The sequence below is a fragment of the Aythya marila genome (genome assembly GCF_965140915.1).
Source record: "Aythya marila genome assembly, chromosome: 2".
NCBI classification, from domain to species: domain Eukaryota; kingdom Metazoa; phylum Chordata; class Aves; order Anseriformes; family Anatidae; genus Aythya; species Aythya marila.
In genome coordinates this window covers 116,136,954-116,151,684 of record NC_139043.1, presented here as the reverse complement: position 1 = coordinate 116,151,684, position 14,731 = coordinate 116,136,954, and the positions used below count along the sequence as shown (strand labels likewise).

Below are 14,731 nucleotides of genomic sequence, written 5' to 3'. Positions count from 1 at the left end.
CTGCACACACCTGGGGCATCCTGCAGAGGCTCTGTGACAGAAGTAACCGCCCCATCATCTCTAATTATGAGTCCTGAAGAAACTCAAAGATTTAAAGCTGAAAAGTATCTGCAGACATCAATCTTTCCAAAAGAGATATCAAAAAAAAGGCAAAGCTAAACAGAATTTTAGCAGCAGAACTGCTTTAACAGCTACTGTAGGTCTAGTGAGACTGCTAAGGAAAGAGGGAAAGCACATGGATTAAATTTGTTGGCATAAGTCTGGAGACGCCAGTTTAGCTACAGAAAACACCATCATCAAGTCTTTGGAAATCCAAAAAAGATAGTATTTTAGTACAGACAAATGGGAAAAAGAGGAGGAAACTAGAAATAGAATCTCAAAAAACAGATACCTGCCTTATTCCATACATATTTGTGGGCTCAATTTCCCCCTTGCATAAATCAATGAAGAAGTAATCTTCAGGTGCATATCTAAGTACAAAATTAGCTTTAAGTACAGGCTTCGTTCTGATTAAAATCAAGGTGAGTTTAACCACACTGCTGTGTTTGTGCCTAAATCACAAGTCTGCTAAGGCTCTTATAAACTACACTGGTATAAAGCAGGTGTAAGAGGACAAAATCAGATGCTTCAAGGTGGAGAAGTAAACTGCTACTGCCAGGGAGCTGGTAGGACAAATGGTGTTCTCTTTTACCAAGAAATTGCACTGTACAGTGTTATGACAAAGGGAATTTGTCTTCTCAGCCAGTTCCTGCTTGGGTTCCCATCAGCTGACAAGGTTTCCAGGGGAGCCAGAGGACAAAATACAGCCCAAATTCTGAGGACAAAGCCTAAAACACAGCAAATCTCATGCATGACATTAGAAGATGCTTAATGAATGGTGTGAAGCGATTCCACAAACAAATGCAACAGCATTTTGCTCGGGGTTATTCAGGCTGATCAGATATTCTTGGACCCTTCTTACTGGAAATATCAGAATAGCTGTTGCACGTCTAAATCATAAATACTGCAGCTCAGCAAAATACTTGAGTATGTGCTCCGCTTTCAGTGAACTGGAGCCGAGACCAGCCAACAGCCTGTTAGAGGCAGCTTACGCCTTAACATCGCTCAGTTCTGTGACACACCAACTTCTGGAGCATACAAGAACTGGAACAAGAACTCAGAAGTTCACATGAAAATGTGTATACAAGCAGTAAAATTGGATTTGAATATATGTTTCTCAGTTGCTCATTGTGATATATTCTCATCTTGTTTTTCCTCTGTATGCTATTATTTGTCACTCTTCAATCAAGAGAGTCAACTTCCTTCTTTCTAAACCAAGAAAATTCCCTTTGAATTTTTTTACAGGAAAAAAAAACACATGCCAAACCCTCCCCATACTCAGAAGCTGCCCCTTTTTTTAAAGCCAAATAAAAGTGTTGTCACTGTCCGGGAAGTGCGTAGGCTGCTACAAACACCTCAGGCCCAAAAGCCGGGCCTTTGGATAACACCTGAGGGCTGGACCCAAGGTGGAGCTGCTGTGGGGGCTGCCCCACTGCTGGAAATCAAAGAGAACCATGCTTTCTACCTTTCGGGATTAAGTGCCTCTCATAGCTTTCCTGCACATTTCTCACATGTACCAGCCTTGCCATGGCTGGCCATCACAGCTCACTTTAGGCCAGCTTCTTCCTAGTCAGCTTGGCCACCTCCTGCTTACAAACCCGACTGCCAGAAACAAACTGATGTAAAACAAAAGCCCAGGGGACGGCACTCCTTTTGCACAGTCCCGCTCCCGACTCTTGTAGGAGGCGCATCCAGAAATGCCCCATGCACTGAAACTCCTGGGCTCCACATCACCTGCTGCCACCCCCGGTGCAGCGCCCATGTCACAGCAGGCAGGGGGTGCCCCATGTCACAAAGGGCTGGGGACGGCCCCAGAACCCAGAATGCTGGCCCCAGTGGCCATGCAGCCCTGCCATGGCTGCCTGTGCTGACGGGGAGGCTGCTCGGCTGCCTGCTCCTGCTTCAGCCTCAGCTCTGGTGGACACAAAACTCCGCCAGAGGAACTCAGCTCCTCTTGCCTCTCTCTTCAGGCCCTCACCTAAAAATGGCTCTCAGCACCCTGCAGGACACTGACCCAACTAAACCATGGCACGCTCCTGGCTGCTCCTTTCCAGCACTGGGCCAGGCAATTCTCCACGCCCTACAGGACAGGTAAGATCACCCCAACCCACACCCCACCGCAGTATCACTGCAAGCAGGACAGCGACACGCTTGGGCCAGGACACCAGTGACAGCTCCATCAGGACGACAGGACAGACGGACGTGGTGAGATGCTCAAAACCCTCGGGCACAGAGGCAGGTGCTGCCCTGGTCACAGGGGGATGCTGCTCTGTTGTTCTGTATCTTATTAAAGCCAGACACACACAGCTTGGGACCAGACCATGGCACACTCCTGGCCTCTCTCCCCTTCAGACCTCAGCTGGAAAATGTGTCAACGCTCTACAGGACAGATAAGCTACCCCCAACCTATTCCCCACCATGGTCTCAGGGCCTGTGGAGTTGGTAAAACGTGGATAATTCTTGGCCCACAGGGAGAAACTGGATGGACAGCACTGTTGTGAGGCTGGGAGAGCCTTAGGCTGGGAGGCAGGCACTGCTCCTGGCCACAGGGGAAGGCTGCTGCCCTTTGGCTTTCTCTCTTACAGCTGGAAACACACACAGTGATGGGACCAGACAACAGCACAACCTGGCCTCACTGCCCTCGATCACTCAGCTTGAAGGGAGAGCTGCCAACGCTCTACAGGACAGATAAGCGACCCCCAACACAAAATGGCTGGGCTATGATCGACATCTCCTGGCTGTCACAGATGTGGGATGGACGGCACTGTTGTGAGGCTGGGAGAGCCTCGCACAGGGAGCAAGGGATGGCTTCCAGCGCTGCCAGGGGTGGCTGCTCTGTTTGTCACCTCCTCTATTACAGCTGGACACACTGACAGTGAGGGAATGAAGCCATGGCACACTCCTGGACTCTCTCTTCCAGCACCCTGATGGAGAACTCTCCCCACTCTCCAGGACAGATAAGATCGCCCCAGCCCTTTCCCCACCACGGTCTCACTGCCTGCGGGAAGGCCTGGCCCAACACGGCTGAGTCTTGCCCATGAGGGAGACCCGGGATGGACAGCCTTGCTGTCAGGCTCACAGAGCCTCTCTCAGGGACACGTGGGCTGACCCTGGCAACAGGCTGGGGCTGCTCTTTTTGATCATTTTCCTTTCTCACCCCATCACAGAGCCCCGAGCACACGAACATCTGCCACTGACAGACACTCCTTTGCCACTGACCTGAAGGCTGAGGCAGCGTTCTACAACCACAGCCACCAAAGGAGCAGGAAGCACACAAGAATCCCGTCCCTACCCAGCCATGGTCCTACAAACACACCAACAGGCCCCGCAGCTATGGACGAAGAGAGCTCAGCATGCCTCCACGCCACCCCACCCCACCCCACGTCTCTCAAACCTTGCTCAAATAAAGCCTCTGATTCACAACCTCATCGGCTGCTTTTTCCTGCCCTTCTTGAGGAAACCTCGGGGGGCTCTGCCTTTTGCAGAAGAAGCGAGTGCACCAGCCTCCGCTTCTTCAGGTGCTGGCACCAAGAGAATTTCAAAGGAGATTAAGTGTCCTAATCTGAGACCAGAGTCTGCAGGCGTGGGTCTGGTGTGGTGGTTTTACTGTGCTGGGCAGCTAAACCCCACAACCGCTCTCTCACTCCCCCTCCTTTAGATAAGGAGGGGGAGAAGTAAAGCAAAGAACAACTCACGGGTTGAGATAAGGATAATTTAATTAAAGGGAAATAATTATAATAATTAAATAAAGACTACCATGAACCAAACAATTTAACTAAGGGGAAAATAAAAGGGAAAGGGGAAAAGGGAGGAAAACAAACAAACAAAATAAATGAAAGCTATATGGAAGTGCAGAGGAAAGAAATTACTCTCTACTTCCCATAAATGAGCGATGATTGACCACGTCCTTGAAGCAAGGCCTCAACGCACGCAGCCGGTGTTCGAGAGGAGGACCGACGTCTTCTCAACGAGAGCCCACCCCTCCCCTCTTCTTCCTGTTTCCACCTTTTATTGCTGAGTGTGACACCACATGGTATGGAATATCCCTTTGATTGGTTTAGGTCAGCTGCCCTAGTGATGTTTCTCTCCTCACTTTTTTGCCCACCCCCTAGGAGGGTTAGAGAAAGGCCCAACGCTGTGCCACTGCTGCTCAGCAGTAGACACAACACTGGTGTGATAACACTGCTGTTCCAGCTACAAGTACAGAGTACGGCACTGTATGGGCTGCTGCCGGGAAAGTTAACATTCCAGCCAGACCCAGTACAACTTCCACCCCTTATTCCATAACATTTGTGTCACACTCAGATCCCCATACTTTAGCATACAAGCATTCTCATCATTATCCCTTGTCCTTTAACAGGACAAGGATTTAACAGGACAGGATTAATAGGCAGATGTATCTTTTCATTCCATAGGTCTTTCTTGGAAAATGTTCATAAGAACTGTTGATGATTAGGTCTTCATCTGCCAAAGTGGCCACTCAAGGCAGGCGGAGTTGGATGTCTGGACACCAGCACCAGCTTAGTTCAAGTCCTTGTTGCACTGCCCGGCTCCTTGCAAAGTTGACCTGTCGTTGATCCTACAGCATCTTCCTACAACATATAACTTAGATTATAGATTAGTTTTCTCTCAATGTCAAATCTCCTTGAGGCACACACTTGATATCCCCATTCTTTTGCATGACCCACCAGGTATACCCTGGTCCTTGGGCGAAGACAATCCCACGAGTGGGTTTGCCTTTTCCCGAGGCAGGAGCAACCCACACTGCCTTCCCCATCCACCTTCCTATATGCACTACGGGAACCTTAGCTCCTTTCACAGTGTGTAGGGGTTTTGTTTCAGCAGGACCAGCACGGCTGTCAGACCCCCTATTGTTAACTAGCCAAGTGGCTTCTGGTAGATTTGTGTCCCATTGTTTCCACGTCCCAGCACCTAATGCTCGTAACATAGTCTTTAACAGTCCATTGTACCTCTCAACCTTCCCAGAGGCTTGTGGGTGGTAAGGGATGTGGTACACCCACTCAATACCATGCCTCTTTGCCCAGGAGGTAACAAGATTGTTTCGGAAATGACTCCCATTGTCAGACTCAATTCTCTCTGGTGTACCATGACGCCACAATACTTGTCTTTCCAGGCCCAAGATAGTGTTCCGGGCTGTGGCATGGTTTACAGGGTATGTTTCCAGCCACCCAGTAGTTGCTTCTACCATGGTGAGTATGTACCGTTTGCCTTGGCGAGTTTTTGGGAGTGGTCCGATATAGTCAATTTGCCAGGCCTCACCATATTGAAACCCTAACCATCTCCCCCTGTTCCAGGGAGATTTTACCTTCATGGCTTTCTTGATTGCAGCACAGGTCTCACACTCATGGGTAACCTGTGTGATGGCCTCAATGGTCAAGTCCACCCCTCGATCACGAGCCCATCTGTAAGTGGCATCTCTCCCCAGATGTCCTGATGTTTCATGGGCCCATCGAGCTACAAACAGCTCACCCTTACGTTCCCAGTCTAAGTCCACCTGAGCCACTTCAATTTTCGAAGCTCGATCCACTTCTTTGTTGTTCTGATGTTCTTCAGTAGTGCGACTCTTGGGCATGTGGGCATCTACATGACGTACTTTAACATCCAGGTTTTCTACCCGGGCAGCAATATCTTGCCACAGGGTAGCAGCCCAGATAGGCTTACCTCTGCGCTGCCAGTTGCTCTGTTTCCATTGCTGCAGCCACCCCCACAGAGCATTTGCCACCATCCATGAGTCAGTATAAAGATACAATACTGGCCAATTTTCTCTTTCGGCAATATCTAGGGCTAGTTGTATGGCTTTTACTTCTGCATACTGACTCGATTCACCTTCCCCTTCCATGGCTTCCGCAACTCGTCGTATGGGATTCCACACAGCAGCTTTCCATTTCCGATGGCTCCCTATCACACGGCAGGATCCGTCAGTAAACAACGCATACTGCTTTCTGTCTTCTGGCAACTCATTGTATGGTGGTGCCTCTTCAGCACGGGTTACCTCTTCTGTTGGCACTCCGAAATCTCTGCCTTCCGGCCAGTCCATAATCTCTTCCAGGATTCCTGGGCGATTGGATTTTCCCATTCGAGCCCGCTGTGTAATTAACGCTATCCACTTACTCCATGTAGCATCAGTTGCATGGTGTGTAGTGGGAATTTTCTCTTTGAACATCCAATGTAACACAGGTAGCCGCGGTGCCAAGAGGAGCTGTGCCTCTGTACCCACAACTTCTGAAGCAGTTCGAACACCCTCATATGCTGTGAGTATTTCCTTTTCAGTTGGGGTGTAATTGGCTTCTGATCCTCGATAGCCCCGGCTCCAGAAGCCCAGAGGTCGACCTCGAGTTTCTTCTGGGGTTTTCTGCCAAAGGCTCCAGGTGAGCCCATGCTCCCCAGCTGCAGTGTACAGTATATTTTGCACAGCTGGTCCAGTACGGACAGGCCCAAGGGCTACTGCACGAGCTATTTCTTGTTTGATTTGTTCAAATGCCTGTTGTTGCTCAGGGCCCCACTCAAAATAGTTTCTCTTTCGAGTCACTCGATATAGAGGACTCACAAGCTGACTATAGCCTGGCACATGCATTCTCCAGAATCCCACGAGGCCTAGGAAAGCTTGCGTTTCCTTTTTGCTAGTTGGCGGAGACATTGCTGTTATTTTATTGATCACATCCATTGGAATATGGCGACGTCCATCCTGCCATTTTACCCCCAAGAACTGGATTTCCTGTGTAGGCCCCTTGACCTTGCTCTTTTTAATGGCAAAACCAGCTTTCAGGAGAATTTGGATTATTTTCTTCCCTTTCTCAAAAACTTCTTCTGCTGTGTTGCCCCACACGAGGATGTCGTCAATGTACTGAAGATGCTCAGGAGCTCCCCCTTGCTCCAGTGCAGACTGGATCAGTCCATGGCAAATGGTAGGGCTGTGTTTCCACCCCTGGGGCAGCCGATTCCAGGTGTATTGGATGCCCCTCCAAGTGAAAGCAAACTGCGGCCTGCATGCTGCTGCTAAAGGGATGGAGAAAAATGCATTAGCAATATCAATTGTGGCATACCACTTGGCTGCCTTTGACTCTAGTTCGTACTGAAGTTCTAGCATGTCTGGCACTGCAGCGCTCAGTGGTGGCGTGACTTCATTCAGGCCTCGATAGTCCACTGTTAGCCTCCACTCGCCATTAGACTTTCGTACTGGCCATATAGGACTATTAAAGGGTGAGCGAGTCTTGCTGATTACTCCCTGACTCTCCAGTCGGTGAACCAACTCATGGATGGGAATCAGGGAGTCTCGGTTGGTGCGATATTGCCGTCGGTGCACCGTTGTGGTAGCAATTGGTACCTGTTGTTCTTCAACCTTCAGCAATCCTACAACAGAAGGGTCTTCTGAAAGGCCAGGCAGGGTAGACAGCTGCCTAATCTTCTCTGTGCTCAAAGCAGCTATGCCAAAAGCCCACCGGTATCCTTTTGGATCCTTGAAGTACCCTCTCTTGAGATAGTCTATGCCAAGGATGCACGGAGCCTCTGGGCCAGTCACAATGGGATGCTTTTGCCACTCATTCCCAGTTAGACTCACTTCAGCTTCCAGTACAGATAGTTGTTGGGATCCCCCTGTCACTCCAGAGATACAGGTGAGTTCTGTCCCTTGGTAGCCTGATGGCATTATGGTACATTGTGCGCCAGTGTCCACTAAAGCTTTGTATTCCTGTGGTTCTGATGTTCCAGGCCATCGGATCCACACAGTCCAATAAATCCGGTTATCCCTCTCCTCTACCTGGCCAGAGGCAGGGCCCCTCTAGTCCTGGCTGGAGCGTCTGCCACTTAATTCTTGCAAATGCACAAATTCTGGCAAATGAGAGGTAGAGGTCCCTTCATCGTGGTCAAGAATAACATCAGCTCTTCTACTGCCTCTGGGGTACTGCCCAATAGAAACTGGAGCAGCATTTCTCTTAGGAGCCCCTCTTCTTGCTGCTGTATTTCCTTTCAGTTCACGTACCCGAGCAGCTAGGGTTGAAGTAGGTACACCATCCCATTTCCTCATATCTTCCCCATGGTCACGCAGATAAAACCACAAGGTGCCACGTGGTGTACGTCTTGGGTACTCTCTCTCTTGAGCAGGCGAATGCTGATTCTTAGTGGCTGAAGTATCACTCTGTCTAGATGAGGGGGAATATACTTTCTCCACAAGCTTGTCAAGTCCTTTAGACAATTTCTCCACAGCTGAGACACAGGACTGTAGCGGAGCAGAGAGATTGTCTTCATATTTTTGAAGTTGGCAGGAGACATCATACATTGTTGGTCCCATCCCCTCATCCCAGTGAACTGCTGCCAGGGTACTGGCATGTGCTGCTGGTGCACTCCGCACAAATTTACGCCACATGGATGTTGTGCACTGGACTTCATCGGGGTCTTGAGGTGTCTGGGCATTGTCCAAATCACTATAAATCATCTCCCGCACAGCTAATTCCCGCAGATGTTGGAGACCTTTATCCACAGTGGTCCACTTGCCTATGTGATATACAATATCTTCCTTATGGGGATATCTTTCTTTGATAGCTGCCAGGAGTCGTCTCCAGAGGCTGAGGGCCTGTGCTCCTCTCCCGATTACTTTGTCGATTACCCTTTCTCTAGAGAGGGATCCCAGCTGCTTGGCTTCATTGCCTTCTAATTGTAGGCTACTGGCCCCAGCATCCCAGCATCGGAGCAGCCAAGTGAGGATGTGTTCACCTGGGCGTCGACCATAATCCTTTCGTATTTCTCGCATCTCACTCAGGGATAAGGATCGAGTGATTTCTGATTCCTTTATGATTTCCGTCTCGTCTTCCTGCTGTTTTTGTGATGGCTCTGCTTTAGAGGTACCTGCCAATTCCCCTTCTCCCTCCTTCTTAGGAGAGCCTTCTTCCCTTACTAAACGAGCTGACCTCCGTTTCCATTGTTTTGACTTGACTATGGGGGCGACTGATACCATAGTTGGTTGGTCCTCTGGGTCAGCCACAGCATGTGTTACTTGGTCATCAGATTCAGAGACTTCCTCCCTCTCTTCAAGTTGCTGGATGATGTTAAACAGTGTTTGATAGGAATAAACCAGGACCCAGCACAATGCTGCAAGCTGTTGTTCTCCGGCATTATCAGGATCAGGACATACAACTCTCAAACATTCTACCAAGTTTTTAGGATTTAGCACTTGCTCAGGGGTGAAGTTCAAAACTATTGGAGGAGACACTCGTGACAGGTATCTGCTAACATCATCCCACACACCGTGCCACTCACCACGAGACTGTTTCGGGACAGATTCCCAAATAAGTTTTTTAAACAATCGACTAATCTTAGAGAGAAAATGAAACCTGTTATTCAGAATTAGAAATAGCAATACATGGGTTACAGATGGATCTTCAAAATACTCCCAAACTGTTGTAATTAGCCCACTGTGAAAGAAGGGAAAGGTACCATTCCTGATATTATTAATAAACTGGTGTCCAGATGAGAAAAAGAAGGCAGTGTAGTTCTGAATATTCTCTGAAAGATAGTTTCCATGGGACCCAAATGATAACAGCGCAGAGCCTGAATTCCAGAGTAAAACCAAGGTCAGTGCTTGGCAGCACAACGAATTAAAAAAAGTGAACACAGATTGTAGCACTTGGTCGGATCGGATATATAGGAGAAAGGAGAATATGACACGAATTGCATGACATATGAACAAAGCCATTATTATTAACAGGGCAAGGAACATGGTTACTAGCAAGCAAGTGTGTTAGTTGTATGCGTTTAATCAATTCTATTGTTATCTCAACCCTTCGAGCCCCACGTTGGGCGCCAAAAAGGACTGTGGTGGTTTTACTGTGCTGGGCAGCTAAACCCCACAACCGCTCTCTCACTCCCCCTCCTTTAGATAAGGAGGGGGAGAAGTAAAGCAAAGAACAACTCACGGGTTGAGATAAGGATAATTTAATTAAAGGGAAATAATTATAATAATTAAATAAAGACTACCATGAACCAAACAATTTAACTAAGGGGAAAATAAAAGGGAAAGGGGAAAAGGGAGGAAAACAAACAAACAAAATAAATGAAAGCTATATGGAAGTGCAGAGGAAAGAAATTACTCTCTACTTCCCATAAATGAGCGATGATTGACCACGTCCTTGAAGCAAGGCCTCAACGCACGCAGCCGGTGTTCGAGAGGAGGACCGACGTCTTCTCAACGAGAGCCCACCCCTCCCCTCTTCTTCCTGTTTCCACCTTTTATTGCTGAGTGTGACACCACATGGTATGGAATATCCCTTTGATTGGTTTAGGTCAGCTGCCCTAGTGATGTTTCTCTCCTCACTTTTTTGCCCACCCCCTAGGAGGGTTAGAGAAAGGCCCAACGCTGTGCCACTGCTGCTCAGCAGTAGACACAACACTGGTGTGATAACACTGCTGTTCCAGCTACAAGTACAGAGTACGGCACTGTATGGGCTGCTGCCGGGAAAGTTAACATTCCAGCCAGACCCAGTACAGTCTGGAAACCAGTTTGCTCCCTCTTTCAGCAATCTGTTCCTTCTTTGACCACAAAACACTCTGACAGGGGCTCTGCAGTGCTTAGACTGAATTTCCTTCTGTCCCACCATGCTGGTGGGACTGCTGCTGTCAGAGGAGCAGCAGCACCGCTCATTACTCCAGTGAAAGGAGCTTGCTTACAAGGCACGCTCCCTTCCTTGCAGCTCAGTCCTTGTGTCGCTGCAAGCTCCTGCGGTGGCTGTCTGTATAGAGCACCAGCTTGCCTGGGGCATGCTTGGTACCTGCGCTCTCAGGCACAAAGCACCGTCCTTGTGGGGCCGTCAGGGCACTTCGGAGACATCCTGAAGGAAAGTGTGACCCCCAGCCACTGGAGACAACAAACGACATAAACTTGAAAATAAAACCGCCGTGGTTTCATAGATCACATCTCCCTCCTGCTGCCCAGACAGAGCCCTCTGTTGCAAAGGAGGGGAAGAAGTGGGGTAAATCTTTTCAGGTTTCAATTAATCTTTGAGGGCCACCCTAGTCAATAAGGGCACAAGCAATGAGGTCTGGTTGCAGCCTGGGCAATAATATTTAATGGAAAACCTTCATCTGTTGTGATGGAGCTGCTTGAGGAAATTCCCCTTCCTGACATGGATTCTGGAGAAGGAAAAATAACTCAGGCTTCATTGTTTCTTTCCTAAGACAAAGCATGGAGGAAAAAAGCACTTGTTTTGAATGTAATCATTTATACAATGAAGGTCAAAACATTTACCCATTACTATCCCCGACAATCTTCTCAGTTCAGTAAGTCACTTCCAAATTTTACTCCTCATAGATAACATTTCAATGAGGTTGCAAGCAGAAATAGACAAAGTTAGCCTTTTTAATTTTTCCTCAGTAAATAGCTTTATATTCTTTCAAGGAAGACCAACTAGAAAAGCATTGCAAAGGCAGTTATAGTTTTCAACAGTGTAAGCCCCTACCTAAATCGCTTTTAAAATTAAGAAGTCAGCAGCGTTAAGGTACTTTCGTCAACTTTGAAAATTTTACCCTGATCTGGAACTCCAGCGATTTACAGGAACCCAAGGAGATGAGCGACCCTTTCACACAGCCCAGAACAGCCTGTCAGACATCATTTTAGCTAGCTGCATTTAGGAAATCTGCCATCCCCTCTATGAGCAGAGGTAGTGACCAGCACCTTCCACATGCCAAATTACATATTCCCTAAAACCTGCACCAGTCATCTGGATTTATCAAACATTTGCAGAACTCTCTAAAGGGAATGCAAAAAAAAAAAAAAAAAACCACGAGTGTTTATAAACCTGCCATAAGCTAGCCTGGAAATTACAGGCATATAACATGAGATAGAACATTTGTTCCAAAATCCTCCCTCTAAAGTCAGCTGAAAGGAGAACTCAGATATGTCAGGGAAGTATTTTGTATATCAACACTAGAGTATTGGGTGCAAGACCACAACACTCCTTGTTCTCACAGTGTTTTAAGTGCCTTATATTCGAGTTCCATGAAGAAGCGACTTACATGATTATACAACCTTTTCCAAAGCTTCCTCCCTCCCTTCAGTTACAAGCATGGAGAATGATTTTTTCAGCTTTCTGCCCTGCACCAGTACTCCATGTGAGATCACATTCTAGCCTAGATTCCCACAAATTGCCACGTCTTAATGATTTCTTCAAAGGAGCAATGCCCATCTGGACGCACTTGGCTGGCAACGCTTTATCACACATACAAAATGATGCACAGTATGGAAAAGCACTGTCTGTCTTGAGTTTTAAGCTATCATCCGGGGGGGCTGACAGTGTTGCACCAGGTTATGAGTGGTCATAGTTTGCTATCTTACTGATGAAGCTTTCCCCAAGTGAGATCAGTAAGTGTTCCCTCCTCTCCTTCTCCCTGCTTCCTTCCAGCAATCTCCTTGCCCCTGGAAGGATCGTACGAAAACTGCGAGGGAGGAGACCTCATTTTTCTCTCTTGTGTTCAAGGAAACAGAAGCATACATACTCACATGCTTTGTAAACAAATTAACTTATATCAAAGACAGGAGCTGTGCATAATCAGTAGCTTTTTTCTAGCACAAACAGCCCAGAAAGGCCCCATACATGGGCTGCTGTAGTGGGTTTACGTGGCAAGGTTTTGGTAGCAGGGGGCCATAGGGGTGGTTTCTGTGAGAAGCATCTAGAAGCTGCCCCAGGTTTGGTAAGGGCCCCACTGCTGACCAGAGCCAAGCCAATAAGTGATGTTGTTTTGTGCCTCTGTGAGAGCATATTTAAGACAGGGAAAAAAACGCTGCGCCACACAGCAGCTGTGAGAGTGAGAGGAGTGAGGAACGGCCTTGCAGGTGCCAAGGTCAGTGAAGAAGGAGGGGGAGAGGTGCTCCAGGCGCCGGAGCAGAAGTCCCCTGCGGCCTGTGGTGAGGACCATGGTGAAGCAGGATGTCCCCCTGCAGCCCATGGAGTACCACGGTGGAGCAGGGCTCCATGCTGCAGCCCGTGGAGGAGACCACGGTGGAGCAGGTGGCCCTGCACTGACGGAGGCTGCCGCCTGTGGAAGACCCCTGCCAGAGCAGATTCCGGGCCGGACCTATAGCCCGTGGAGAGGAGCCCACGCAGGAGCAGGTGACCTGGCAGGAGCTGCTGCCCGTGGGGGAGCCAGGTTGGAGCAGTTTTCTCCTGAGGGATGGACCCCGTGGTACGGACCCATATCTGGAGCAGTTCTGGAAGAGCTGCTGCCTGTGGGAAGCCCACGCTGGATCAGTTCATCAAGGACTGCATCCCGTGGGTGGGACCCCACAGCACAGGGGACGAGAGTGACCGAGAAGGAGCGGCAGAGAAGAAGTGCTGTAGACTGATCATAACCCCCATTCCCCCGTTCCCCTTCGCCGCTCGGGGGGGAGGAGGTGGAAGAGGGTGGATGGGGGGAAGGTGCTTTTGGTTTGCTTTTTCCTTTGTTTTCTCACTTCTCTCGCTTGTTAGTAATAAGCAATAAGTCTTACTATCTCCCTATGCCGAGTCTGTTTTGCCCGTTACAATAATTACTGCATGATCTTCTTGTCCTTATCTCAACCTCGGAGCCCCTTTCATCATATTTTCTCCCCGTTCCTCTCTGAGGAGGGGGAGTGAGAGAGCAGCTGTGGTGGAGCTTGGCTGCCCACTCGAGTGGAACCACGACAACGATAAAGCCATTTTTCCTCATGCCCAGTCTGACCCTTTCCTGGCATAACTTTTTGCCATTCCTATGTGTCTTATCATCAGTTTCCAGGGAGCAGAGGATGGCACCTCCCTCTGCTTCCCCTCCTCAGGGAGCTTCAGGGAGCAGTGAGGTCTCCTCTCAGCCTCCTTCTCTCCAAATTAACCCAAGTGTCCTCAGGCTCTCCTCACAGGACTTGCCTACTAGCCCTTTTACCACCTTTGTTGCCCTCCCTTAGATGTAACCTTGAGAAAGGCCTTACCTTGAAAAGTGGCTGTACTGTTTTAATATCCTCTTCATTTTCACTTTGCAGGGTGTCCTTTTCTTGAGAGTTGTCTGCACGGTAGCTGTGAGTCCTGAAGTACAGCAAAAATTGCCTCCACATCGGGAAATAAAAGGCTCTTCCTGAATCCAATCTTGCAGTGACCTTTCTTGTAAAAGCACAGGTTTTATTTAACAATGAAACAAAACCAAATCCCAGACATTGGGCTGAATGACAACAACATAGAGGTCGCTTGTCCTTCTGCCGATGGGCAAATGTCAGGGCCTCTTGCAGCTTGCCAGATCCTCCTGTGGTCTCCACCGTTCTGGAGACAAACAGGATTATCTGCCCTCAGATGTCTGTGGTGCCTCATCCCCTGAGCATCATGCCAGCTTAAAGATTAGATTTACTGCTTTGTAGGTTTTAGCTAGTTGAAAAGGAGGAAGAAGGGTGTGTAGTGGTGGAATATATGTAAGAGAAATAGGCAGTATCAACCATGAAACACTTTCTATAAGAAAGCAAGTCGCAACCCACTGCATAGTTATACTCTGCAGACAGCACCAAATAGAGATGTCTGCCTTAGGTCAGTGGCACTTGTCAATCACGTTTTTTCTAAGCGACTGAACAGATGGCCTAGTGGTAATCCTTCCAGCCCGGAGGAAAACACCACATTAGCAGCAG

General features: G+C 48.5%; 1 protein-coding gene across 1 annotated transcript in view; it reads right to left on the bottom strand.

The window, feature by feature from the left end:
* The window catches only part of RGS20 (regulator of G protein signaling 20), a gene marked incomplete at both ends in the record, with an annotated part of 58,430 nt that extends 44,257 nt beyond the window's left edge, over window positions 1–14,173 (bottom strand). The window contains one exon of the mRNA XM_082754820.1: window positions 14,051–14,173. Coding sequence (XP_082610946.1) covers window positions 14,051–14,173 — 123 coding nt within the window. The remainder of the gene's footprint in view (window positions 1–14,050) is intronic.
* Between the last annotated feature and the right edge of the window lie 558 nt (window positions 14,174–14,731).